The 12,928-nt window shown below is 33.5% G+C and overlaps 2 protein-coding genes and 1 long non-coding RNA gene across 5 annotated transcripts; 1 reads left to right on the forward strand and 2 right to left on the reverse strand.

Moving 5' to 3' along the window:
• Window positions 1-6: 6 nt before the first annotated feature.
• LOC116346593 lies at window positions 7-1,795 on the reverse strand. Of its 2 annotated transcripts, none has more exons than XR_004201599.1 (4): window positions 1,588-1,795; window positions 1,336-1,526; window positions 917-1,210; window positions 7-846 (listed from the first exon to the last, which is right to left on the reverse strand). It is a non-coding gene; the product is annotated as an uncharacterized LOC116346593 (long non-coding RNA). The 2 variants fall into 2 exon arrangements; XR_004201598.1 differs by having other exon boundaries at window positions 7-850.
• A 156-nt stretch (window positions 1,796-1,951) lies between these two features.
• Window positions 1,952-7,051, forward strand: LOC116346594 (pre-rRNA-processing protein TSR1 homolog). Its single transcript, XM_031776729.1, has 11 exons — window positions 1,952-2,170; window positions 2,260-2,339; window positions 2,421-2,611; window positions 2,676-2,827; window positions 3,114-3,549; window positions 3,618-3,790; window positions 5,396-5,901; window positions 5,965-6,234; window positions 6,290-6,487; window positions 6,577-6,697; window positions 6,763-7,051. Exons 1-11 carry the CDS (start codon window positions 2,062-2,064, stop codon window positions 6,933-6,935), a joined length of 2,409 nt encoding a protein of 802 aa, XP_031632589.1. The 5' UTR covers window positions 1,952-2,061; the 3' UTR covers window positions 6,936-7,051.
• Window positions 7,052-8,067: 1,016 nt separating this feature from the next.
• LOC116346595 (transmembrane protein 87A) lies at window positions 8,068-12,890 on the reverse strand. Of its 2 annotated transcripts, XM_031776731.1 has the most exons (5): window positions 12,735-12,890; window positions 12,408-12,579; window positions 11,361-12,285; window positions 10,636-11,277; window positions 8,068-10,515 (listed from the first exon to the last, which is right to left on the reverse strand). In XM_031776731.1, exons 3-5 carry the CDS (start codon window positions 12,261-12,263, stop codon window positions 10,411-10,413), a joined length of 1,650 nt encoding a protein of 549 aa, XP_031632591.1. In that variant the 5' UTR covers window positions 12,264-12,285; window positions 12,408-12,579; window positions 12,735-12,890; the 3' UTR covers window positions 8,068-10,410. The 2 variants fall into 2 exon arrangements, with proteins under 2 accessions (XP_031632591.1, XP_031632590.1); XM_031776730.1 differs by having other exon boundaries at window positions 12,408-12,890.
• Between the last annotated feature and the right edge of the window lie 38 nt (window positions 12,891-12,928).

Below are 12,928 nucleotides of genomic sequence, written 5' to 3' on the forward strand. Positions count from 1 at the left end.
GCCATCATGCAGTTTTTTACATTATTTGCCATTGTAAGTGATGGTAGTGTTGTATGCTGTGTTTTTTTTTTTTTCAGCGCTCTGAAATATTTGGATGCATTGAACTTGGTCGAAAATTCACCACGGATTTCGACATCGGAACCACTGTCAACCAACCGATTCAATATGCTGAGCACATAAAGCGATGCCAATCGGAACATTTTTGAGAAATTGACCACAGCTCTTTCAATCATATCATTCAGACGTTGCTTGTCTTCAGTGTCATCACCACGGTGAATTTTTCTAGGTTTTTATCGTTGTTTCACCTCGTTTTGTTCTCATTTGATTTTGGCGTTTCAATGGTTTTTTTGCCGAAGTTTGCCGAGTTTTTTTTCTGTTGAACAGAAGAGGGTTTGCGACGCCGTTTCATCTTCTTTCAACTAAAATTCAGCACACTTTAAACAAAACTTTTTCGTCGATTTTCATCGAACAATAAATATTTTAAAACTATAGTTTATAAACTGTATCGACAGATCAAGAAGACAAAATAATGTATGCGTCCGATCACTTCAATTGTTGTTCAATGTCTGCGTCTGCGTGTCTCACTTTGAATCGACTTGCTATGGCTACAAGCACTGTAGTTCTAGTTTAATGTTTGCACATGCACAGAGCCGGTAACGGTAAGTTTTTTTGCTCGAATTGGAAAACAATCGAACGTATTGTTAGCATTATTGCGTAGTGACAGCATTCATTGTGCCTTGGTGGGCATGACGCCATTTTGTTTGTTAACATTTCAATCCTTTTCAATTCAAACGCAGTTTTGTGGTTCTTCGTAGCGACCAACTGAATACATCTTCTTTTCACTGACTGGCTAAAATAAAAGGCACTTTATATACATAAAAAATCATCACTTATTACAATAATCAAATCTACTCACCTCTTTCTCTTTCTCTCTCTCTTTGTGTGTTACTGCTGTCATAATTCCGTACATTCGCAGCACCGTGTTGTCGCTGTGACGTTGCTTCAATGCTGATGTGTGTAGAAGGGCTCATCTCTCTACTACCAAATCACAAATATTTGTCAGCAATTTGTTTTTTCCTATGTCTGGTCAAACTATTTGGATTCTTACATTCCCAATGGTTTTCCAATCATCTCTCACTCACTCACTCATTCACTCATGCATTCATTCGGCCAAACATACACACTCTGTCTTTCTATCTCACATACATTTCTGTATCGGCAACGTAATTTGAAAATCTCATTGCACATATTATAGAATTAATGTCAATGATGATAATGGAAAAAGAATCAAAGGAAAGGATCAGGAATTGTAGAGTAATGGAATACATATAGTACATATACAAACTCTTGGCCATAGATTGGCACTGAAGCGATACGCATCCTTCATTTGTTCATCATCTTTTTCCTCGTTGATTGCCATAGCTTTTGATATGACACCACCCTTTGATGGATCCGACTCATCCAAATCTATGCTAAAATCTATTCGACATGCATTTCGAGTCAAACTCTCCGACAGTGTTAGCGGCCTAAAATAATACAAAAATCAATCACATTGTAAAATGATGCATTGAACACTGCTGCACTTACGGTTGAAAGATCTCACCGTAGGTGATGTCTTGAATTACATAGTCAATGGCTGATTCCACCGAAATATCCATGGATTGTGCCATTTTTATTATTGAAATATCAAAAAGCTTTGATGTCAATTGTTTATGTTTGTTTTGCATTTCCTTTTTGACGTAAAAACATATGGGTACATACAAATGTTAATGTTTAAATTGACAATGTTCGAATACAGCATGTTTCATATATGTACGAATCAATAAGTAATGGAACAGAATGGAAAATGAATCGAAGGAATGGATCAGGAATTATAGAGTAATGGAATAGTAATTTTTAAGTAAGTATGCATGACAGTTACTCTAGACAGTTTTGTCATTTTATGGATATACATAACCTCTTATTTACCATGTGTTAATAGATACAAGTGTTTGAATTGGAGTCAATGTGGGTCGCGCAAAAAATTATTTAAAAAAAAATTCTACGAAAATTTTTCAAAAGATGGGTGTGGATCAGCAAGCGCATCGTGCTGGTGCGTTGAAACAAAAGAATAAAGTGCATAAAACGGGTCGACATCGTTCAAAAGGTGCCATTGACAACGAATTAAAAGGTTCGTATTTTGTAAACAATATAAGACCACGTGACAACAAAGGTTTGGAAAAAAATCCTTCAATCGATACATTTTGTTTCGAATTTTAGGTAAATATTCGGTTTTAGCTATCACTAAAAAGCATAAAAATGCAATGACTAAAGAACAGCGTCGTCATCAAGCACATCAGGTAAGTTTTTATATCTCTATCTACTTCCATTCAATTGAATTGAACAAAATTATTAATATAAATTGTGGAATTAACTAACAGATTCGCAAAAACAAAAGAGACGAAGTGATGGACAAGAAACGTTCATTAGGTGGTTCATCTTTTGCGCCATTTTTAATCGCCTTAATACCGTTGAATGAACAAATTGATCCACAATCTGCACTAAGCATTCTCAAAGTATGCGATCCAGATGCAATTGTCAGTACAAGTCCAACCGGGACAACCCACATTACGTACGTTAGCTCTTGTTGAACGTTTATTTCTTTTATTGATATTTAAATGTGTGTTTACTTTCAGAATTCCACGTTTTAAGCAGCGTTTCGCATTTATCATACCACCAATCGGCTTTGGAAATGAACTGGCTGCCTTGGACTGTTTAAAAGTTTGTGACACAACAGTATTTTTGGTGTCGGCAAATGTTGAGGAGGATGAAATTTATAGTAAATGGGGTAAACGCTACTACTTATTCTATTATTTTATAATTGTTATTTACTCTTTTTCGATTTATTTCGATTATCATCAATAATACATTAATTCTAATATCTATACTATGATATCGACAAATGACAATGAAGAAAATAGAATGTATGTAAGATAAAAAGAGAGACTGTGTGTCTGACCGAGTGAGTGAGTGAGTGAGAGATTATTGAAAACTATTGGAATGTAGGAATGTAAGGGATTATTGGTCGATTATTTTAAATTATTTCTATTCTTTTTTTTGTGATCTCCCCTAAGGTAAACGATTCATCAATATGGCTTTTGCTCAAGGTGTTCCAACGCCAATTATTTCAGTGATGGATATGGAATCAATTGCACCAAATCGTCGTGGTAAAACGAAAATAGCAATTCAAAAATATATTCAAAAAACGTTTCCCATGGAAAAAATTATAAGCTTGGACACAAACAATGACGGTTTCAATTTATTCCGTCGAATTGGTGGTCAAAAGAAAAAGATCTTACAAAACAAAGACAATCGATCCCATTTGTTCGCCGAACAGATTGAATATGTCGAAAATACAACTGATTCAAAAGCAGGCATTTTGAAAGTTACTGGCCATTTGCGTGGTATCAGTTTAGATGTTAATGGTTTAATACATATTCCAAATTTGGGCGATTTTCAAATGCTTCAAATCGATTTGATAGCCGATCCATTCAGACACGACAAAGAAAAGTATGTAGCTTTAGTTTAAATTTGTATTTAACAAAGTGATTTAAATTGTATATTTCATTTTCACATAGTATCGAAGAGACTCGTGTATTATTACGTGCCACCGCATCGAAGCAAATTTCGTTGCAACGGGAAAATATACCAGATGAAATGGATGAAGAGCAAACGTGGCCAACCGAAGAGGAAATCGCACATGCTCAAGCCGAAACAAAGAAAATGAAGTTAATCAAACGAATTCCGAAAGGTTTGAGTGACGAGAATTATTTAAGGGAGAGTCTCCGGTTACGAGACACGTTTTCTCTCTCTCACTCTTTTTTAGTCATAGTCTATATTATGCAGATATTTATACACTGTTGAATAGCTTATGTCAATAGCTAACTTTTCTGCGAAGAAAGTGTATTGATTCCTTTTATAGAAAAAATTTCATTACCAAATTAAAAAAGGGTTGCATTTTTGAAAAAAAAAATTTGGCACCGGTTACGAGACACCTAAGGAAGGCCAATAAAAATTGGAAAATATGAAGCAAAATCTTTATAAATCCAAAAAATAACAATGTTTATTTATTGTGAAAGCCTCTTAAGGCAAAAAAAAAATACGAAAATGGCATTTTTTCTCCATTTTACTCCATTTCTTAATCTTCTTCTAAGTCCAAGTGAGAGTCACAATGTTTGCAAATGTAGTAGCTTCTACGCATGTCCGCACACTTCAAATGAACCGGCCGTTCGCACGAATTGCAATCGATAGAATTGGCGGCGGTTAATTTTTTCTTTTTTCGGAGTTGACAAGATGTTGTCTTGTTAGTTTTGTTTGTTCATTTTCTCTTAGTGGTTCATTGTTCGAAGTAAGACTGAGTCAAACCGTCTGACTACCGAAATCGAAATCCTTGAATACCGAAATGAAATTTTATTACCGGTTTTCTGCGAAAAAAAAACAGCTTATTTTACACTCTGGGTCAAGTTCAGACTATTTATATACTCGCGGGTGGGTGCAGCTGGTGGGGATAAGACATTCTAGAAAGTTCGACAAGCTTCCAGAACATTCAATTTGATTTATCTGGAAATTCTAGAAATTTTCATGGACTTCTGTGAGTTTTTATGAGCTTCTAGAACATTCAATGAATTTCGATGGATTTCTATACGTTTCTAGAACGTTTCATTTGATGTTTCTGGACATTTCTAGAACAGCACCAAGTGTCTCGTAACCGGCGACATGATTGTCTCGTAACCGGGAATGACGCCATGTTAAGTTGCTCAATTCAATTTTTTTTTCTGATGATATATTGGTCCAATTGATTACTCTAATTAAAAATATATTGAAAATACTGCATCTATATGAATTGCACTCATATTTCGCGATTGACTTAGTCCAATTAATGGCACTTCGAAAAAAATTCGAAATTATTTTTTCGGAGGATTTTCACGCGCAGTCCTCGGAACTAATATAATAATTGCGTCTATTCAACTCGGTGTTACGGCAAAAGTTAGCTCACGTCAAAAGAAGACTTTAACACTACAAACATTCGGTGTGACAAGTAAAAAATATAAAAAAAACTTGACTGTCTCGCAACCGGTAATGTCTCATAACCGGAGACTCTCCCCTAATAATTTTTTTCTATTATTTTCGTTATCATTTAACATTCATACTATGAGATTTCCAAACGATGATGATGATGCAATCAGACGTTGTATGTTTTAGAGTGTCTAGTTGAGTGGATGCGTGAGTGAGAGATGATTGAAAATCTTTAGAATATAAGGAACTATATAACTTGACTTATATGTTTCCATTATTTTGAATATTTGTTGATTATTTTGATTATTTCTATTCTCTTCTTTCGTGATACTCCCCTTAGGTATGAGTGACTATCAAGCCTGTTGGATTCCGGACATTGAAGAAAAAGATTGTATCGATGAGTCAGATGATTATAGTGACGACAATAGCATGGAAGATGATGAAGATTTTATGTCGTGCATTAGTGACCCGGATTCATCCGATGAATTTGAAAAAAATGATCAAAATGCCGACGAAGAATGCATATCTATTGTTCAATCTGAAGTTCGTTTTAATGATGATAAATATGATATGGAAATAGATTTGCAAGAAGAACGAGAAACATGGGAAAAACTTAAAGATGCACGATCTGATAAAATCTGGCCAGATGAAATCGATACGCCATTGAATATACCGGCAAGAACAAGATTTCAAAAGTATCGAGGATTGGAATCGTTTCGAACATCACCATGGGATATTAAAGAGAATTTACCAGCTGATTATGCTCGAATCTTTCAATTTGTTAATTTTGATCGAACGAAGAGACGTATTCTGAAGGAGTATAAAGATGACGTTGACGGAGCTGAGGTAAAAATCGATTGATTTTATTAAATGAGTGTGTGAATTTAAGGAATTTTTGTTTTTTTATAGCCTGGATATTACATAACTATTCATGTATCAAATGTTCCGTTGGGACAATGGCAAAAATGGAAAGCCATTCAAGATACGAAACCAATTTTAATCATTTACGGTTTACTACCGCATGAAAATCAAATGTGTATTATGAATACGGTGCTCAAACGTGCACCCGACTCAACCATACCTATAAAGTCTAAAGAACGACTCATCATTCAATGCGGTTACAGACGGTTCATTGTTAATCCAATATTTAGTCAACACACAAGCAATGACAGACATAAGGTACTTTTTTAGTTCTTCTATTGGGTTGCATTCAATTTAAATGAAATTTTTGTAGTATGAGCGGTTCTTCAGACCTGAAGAAACAGTGGTCGCTAGTTTTTTTGCACCAATCCAATTTCCACCATCGCCTATTTTGTGTTTCAAAGAGAACCCAGATACTACATTACGTCTAGTGGCGAATGGAATCTTGCTATCATGTAACCCGGATCGGGTGATTCTAAAGCGCGTAGTTCTTAGCGGTCATCCATTGAAGGTGAGTTAATTCAAATACAATGAATTTAATATTTATTTAATTTTAAATGGCTCTCATTATTAAAAAAAAAAAAAAAAAAAAAAAAACAGATTAATCGAAGAACTGCCACTATTCGATATATGTTCCACAATAAAGAGGACATTGAATATTTTAAACCTCTTAAGCTTCGTACACGTTGTGGTCGTTTAGGTCACATAAAAGAATCATTAGGTAAGTATGAAATGTCCATTGCAAAATTTGAATTCAATTTTATTTCAACACTTCCACTAAAATAGGTACTCACGGACATATGAAATGCGTATTTGATGGTCAGTTGAAATCGTTCGATACGATTTTCATGTATTTATACAAACGAATATTCCCAAAATGGACGTATGAAGATTGTATAGTATCAGTGCAAGATGAAACAAATGCAGATATACAAAATGATACTGAAATGGTTGAATAAAAGGATAGGTTGTTATTAAAATCCTACCTCGTTAAAGGAAATAATTGTGTATGATAACGATACGAATTCTTTTTGTTAAATGAACAACTGAAAATTAAATTAATGAAATAATTATTTATAAATATTTTTATTTAAACAAATTCAAGTTGATGAATTTTATAGCATATTACTAAACAGTAAAGAGAAAGTTCATTACCACAAAACTCATACAAGAAACTATAGCTGCTCTAGAAAGAAAATAAATTTTCTGCCCCGATTTTTTTTAACTATAATCACATGAAATCAAAAAAAATAAAAACCACACTTAAAAAAAATTGAAGAAGAGGAACCAAAAGACGAAGAAAAAAAATCGTTCATCTCAAGCATTTAATTTTATTGATTTTTGAATGGTGGCCTTTTGATATTAAAGCGATTGCAAATGCAACAATACAAATAGGAACAAAAACGACAAACGAGAGAATAAGAGCGCGCATTGGTACGCGATGGTACGTTATTTTCATCTCGCAATTTACAATTTAAAATTTACAGTGATGTATTTGCAGAACGTTTTTCAAATTTATTGAATTCAATGAAACTATAATTTACATATTATTTATTTTAATTCAATTTAAAAAGAAATAATTTACAAATAATGATATTTTGAACTTAAACGCTAACATGTCTTAGATTTAAATTCAAATTATTTGTTTCACATTCTTTCAATATGAGTTGATTCGCTTACAATGAAAATATACACGACTTAATTTGAATCAATCAGATAGCCAAACAAAGCTATTTCATCTTTTTTTGTTCTAAAAATGTTTACATTGTGTGTGTTCGCTTATGTTCTGGCGGTTTAAAAAATTGTACATAAATAATTTCCAATAATCCAATAATCCAATAATTTAGACTTATTTCAGCTTGCAGAAAGATTTTGTGCAACAAAAACCAATCTAGCAGACACATTTGTAATGTTTTTAGTACATTCTAACGTTGAAAAACGTTTTAGCCCATTCTGGTGGTCATTTTCGTATCTAATGGAACAGAGAATGGAATGGATCCACTTGTTTCATTCACTTCCAATAATATTTCATTTGAGAACATAATGTGAACACAACCCAATATATTAAGTTTTAAATTGAAAATCTAAATCTTACGCTCAAAATAAAAAATATACAATTTATTCGGAAAGTAATTTAGTTTAAAATTCTGCAAAAGAACTACACGTCATTTATTTCATTTATTTTTCTGATTTTCGAAATGCAACTGACATCTTTCCAACATTTTTCAATTGGCGCGGTGTATATGTGTCAAACCAAATCCAACGATATTCATTTATATGTATTAAAAATGTGCCCGCATCGTTTGACAGTATTGTTAGTATAGTTAACTATCGCACCGATTTCGTTTACAATAAAAGTTAGGTTTGTTTGCAAAAGGATTTCTTGGAAGTTATATGCGAGTGTTTGTAGCGTGCTTTGGGCAGTCAATTGATGTTATTGTCATTTCAATTTCAACGATTTTGTGTGTTCGGAACGCTGTTCGCTGTGAAATAAATATATATTCCATATATTCGCGTTCAACGAAAATGTGCATTCACAGGCAGATAATCTTGTGGGCAAGAAATACGTTATGTCCAGCCGTTGAAGTGAGATATTTTGAAATGTAATTTGCTGGGTTGGAAAATCTACATGATTTAAAAAAAATGTAATTTACGTAGAATATGTATACTCTACATTATTCAAAAATTCAAAATCAGAGTCAAAATGCTACTGAAAAAATTATCTGAAGTTGGTGAATGAATGAAATGTGTTTCTATTGAAAAGATTTGTTATGTTAAAAGTCAAATAGACACATTTTCAATAAAAATTACCATAAAAACTCTATTCAATTTTTGGCGTTTTGATACATTTTCTGGTGGTTTTAATATAGTCAAAATTGAATAATCTCCAAATTTTGTAGATTACATGAGAAAAAATATGTAATTTACATGGTAGTAATCTACATTTATAAAATGTAGATTATGTATCAAAGTAATCTACAATACCAACCCAGGTAATTTGAAATGTGTTTGAATCGAAACTCATTATTTTTCATCAATTTGAATTTTGAACGGAAACATCACAATACCCAACACGCGATTTTACTGAGAAACTTGGCAGAAAGGAGGAGAAAAAGAGGCGAAAAAATTAGCTGGAAGGTTTGATATCGAAGAAAAGAATCATCTAAAGTCATATCCGTTCGGTCCACCATCATCGCGTAATTCAACAGAGTATCGTATCAAAATGCTACGAAAAGGAATGTCAGCATATGCAACGCGTAAATATTCGCGACTGGATTTTGATCATTACATCAATTCGAACCAAGTAAATGATAACATCGCCGTGACAGTAACCAACAACATGCCGTCAATGATTATCTTTGGTGCATCAGAGATGCCATTTGGTTTGAAGAGACGAAAATGATGTCCAGGATCGCAAAAATGTTTGGTGAGCGTCAAGAAAATTGGCCATTACATGTTCAGGATTATGTTGCTGCTGCACAGGCAGTTGATTGGCATCACGATATTGATGCTGCAAAATGCATTATGCTCAAAGGTTTGAATCAATTGAAAATAGTGTCTATTCATTGTTTAATGTTTTTGCTTCTAATTACACAGGACGTGCCTGGTTCGTTGAGAAGACCACCGAATGCAAACAATGTCAACATACAATCAGCAGCATTGAATTCATAAATAATTAGATAATACAAATATTATAACGATTAGTAGCTTGACACAATTTGTGTTACACAAATTTTGTGGCCTTGTTGTGCGTTCAGTACAAATATAGTACGGAGGGAAGGAGCCCGTAGGTGAGTAAAGTTTTTAATTTTAAAAAAGTTATTTCATACACAATTGTGTCCGTAAGAATAAATATGGCAATACAAAAACGGAATCTGAAGAAGGTTACATAAAAAAATTTTTGTATGGAGTTGTACTATTAAAAAAAAATTATGTAACGTTCTTCAGATTCCGTTTTTGTATTGCCATATTTATTCTTACGGACACAATTCAATTGATACTAATGATTGTCGTTTCTCTTTTCCATGTATTCACACCTGAATGTTATGCTATGTCACCCGTGAAGAGGACTGAAACTACACACAAATCCGGGTCCAAATTTGACCGAGAATTTGTGCCTGGTGAATTTGCATTACAAATTGTTTCTTGATCAAGCACTCAACCCAACTGAAAATTAATTTTTTGATAATTTTGCACACGAAACATTAGATCAATTCACAATCTTCTATATATTTTTCTTTTTGTTATGTCTAATTGGTAATTTATATAAATATAAATTTGATGGATTTATATTTTTGTTTCTCTTTCATAAACAAACGCTCATTTCTATCACACAAGCGAGGAGAGAATATCCGATTCCAAGACAAAATGTCATTCAAACAGCGTTAATTTATGTTAACATTCATTGATGGTAAATGTTTTTGAAGGATTTATCTACTGCATTTTCGATACTTCGAATCGTGTATTGATAATTTCTTCATCGCTATCCAGAATAGGTAACGTTGAATCGACAATTGCTGTTGGAATATTTTCTTCGACCTAGAGAAAATCAGGAAATGGAAATCAATCAACAATTAATAGACCGTAATGGAAATAATGGAAAAATAATCTAAAGAATGGATAGCAATTCTTAAATAATGAAATAGTAATTAAACCGACCCATTTTAAATCGTCTTCATCTGTTGTTGTTTTGCTGTGATTGTTCAATTTTGGTGAATTTGTATTGCGTGATCCGCGCATTTTGACGCCATAAACATCGGCCACAAATTGATCTTCTTCGTCATCTTCGTCTTCTGGATCTAGTAATGGCGTGAATGCGTAGCGTTGATTGTTGTTCGTCGGACGCCATAAAATCATTATAACAAGCAATAGTAATGAGAATAAAATATGCCAAAATGCTTCATCTTCCCATAAATCTTTCCAATCTGTTAGACATTTGGACAGCCTATGGGTTTTTATCGAAAACAGCATAAATATTACCGATGCAAGAACGGCAAATATAAGAGTGTTTGTAAAGTGTCTATATAATGTTAATTTCACCATATTTCGACGCAATCGAAGTGTGCGAGTTGTTTGCACCAATGACGTGAATATCCACCAGCAGATTGCAGAGTCGAGAACAGCAAGCGGGATACTTGCTACTAAAATTTGATTATTCGGGTCACTTTTAATGTTCATAACGCGCAAATAGCTTTCAACACTGGCCAAAACAAAATACAATGCACCCGTACCGACAACACGATGCAACATTGGACCCAAACGCGGTTTTACAATGCCAAATCCAAGAGATACAATTATTACCTAAAAATAAAAAATGATCCCAATGTTAAAAAAGATGTCAATTTTTAAATCATTATGATTTTATTTCGTTTGAAATTTCTTACAAGCATTCGTGCCAGCGTTCTTTTGGCACATGAAACCCATTCAGCTAGCAAAACAGCACCACGCACTGAAACTCCAGTCGAATTTATGCTTTGGTATTCAGCATAAAACATTGCTTTCTCTAACATTCCCAATAAGATAACACCTCCAATCCAAAATTGAATGCGCAACAAATCACGCCATTGCATAAATGAAACCAGCAACCAAATCACGCCAAATAGCACATATATTAAGCACATTAGACCATAAAATGGTAACAATGGCCAATCAACAGCTGACAAGAAACCATATTTGCCGCGCATTTCAATGTGAACGGATGCATTATAGTCTTTGTTTCCTTTTATTATCAACGCAAACAAATACACACCATCGGATTGAATTATATACACTGGATTGTTGGCCACTTGTGGTTTACGATTTGATAGGATTGGTCGAGTTTCGTTCGCCTTCAAGGATTGATCATTTAACTGTTTGATTCGATTTTTGACATCATTTGATGATTGATATTCAAGAAGAGGTATATGACCACCATTGCTACATTGGGCTGGAATATCATTTTGTTTAATGAAATATGTATCGTTTGTTGTACGCGGTACAACATTTTCGAATGCCATAAATGAATCTTGCCAACATTCGGATAACACTAGTTGCCATGATATTGAAATTGTTGTATTGGGTTGCGGTGAGTCACAAGTAATTAATACAATTATCTCTGAGTCGGCATACAATGATTTTGGAACTGTTACCGATTGTACATTATGGTTCATGACAAAATCCCATTTGCCTTGATCCGGAAAACATTGTGCGCTTGGGCAGATATAAAGTAACAACAATATTGTCACTGGCATTTGCCGCCATATCCGTTTTGATAAGCTCGACATTTCATCAATTCGTTTAATCGTCATGATAAATGATTAGCAACAATATCTAAAAAGAAAAAAAACACACGCACAAAATGTTATCAGAAAACGACATGAAAGCTATGGAGAAAAAAGAACAATGAAATTGGAAATGGGATATTCAATAAAATTAATTGAATGAATGCATACGTTGCCTAAAATTTTGTTCGTATTGATTTTACAATCAATTACAGTTGTTTGATTTTGTGCGATTGGATTTATATCATATTTATTTTTCACATATCGCTCATCGTATTCATAACATGGCTGGCGTGCACGTATAATAAATACAAATCCAAGTAGACAGCGCCACAAATAAATTCTTTGAATAAAGAAAAGAACAAAAAAGATTAACACAACAACGCACAAATCCACAACCAAACTTTCGTAAACCAAAACAGGCAATTGGAACATCGACTATTGCTATAAGTATAATGTTGGTTTTTTTTCGTAAATTCAATAAATATTCGCTATCACATCTCAAATAGTCTACGTATATCTCGATACTGATCTTAAATTTAATTTTTGTTTTCAATTGAATTTATTTTGCACGATATTTTAAATTATTAAAGACAAATCAAATGATACGGCATGCGGCGCATATCGCTATCGTTGTCGACGATGGGCAATAATACATTCTTTACGTCAACTCTGAAAAATCAACTTACACA

Source organism: Contarinia nasturtii, unplaced genomic scaffold, assembly GCF_009176525.2.
Source record: "Contarinia nasturtii isolate CC-2019 unplaced genomic scaffold, AAFC_CNas_1.1 Cnas_scaffold_1598, whole genome shotgun sequence".
NCBI classification, from domain to species: Eukaryota; Metazoa; Arthropoda; class Insecta; order Diptera; family Cecidomyiidae; genus Contarinia; species Contarinia nasturtii.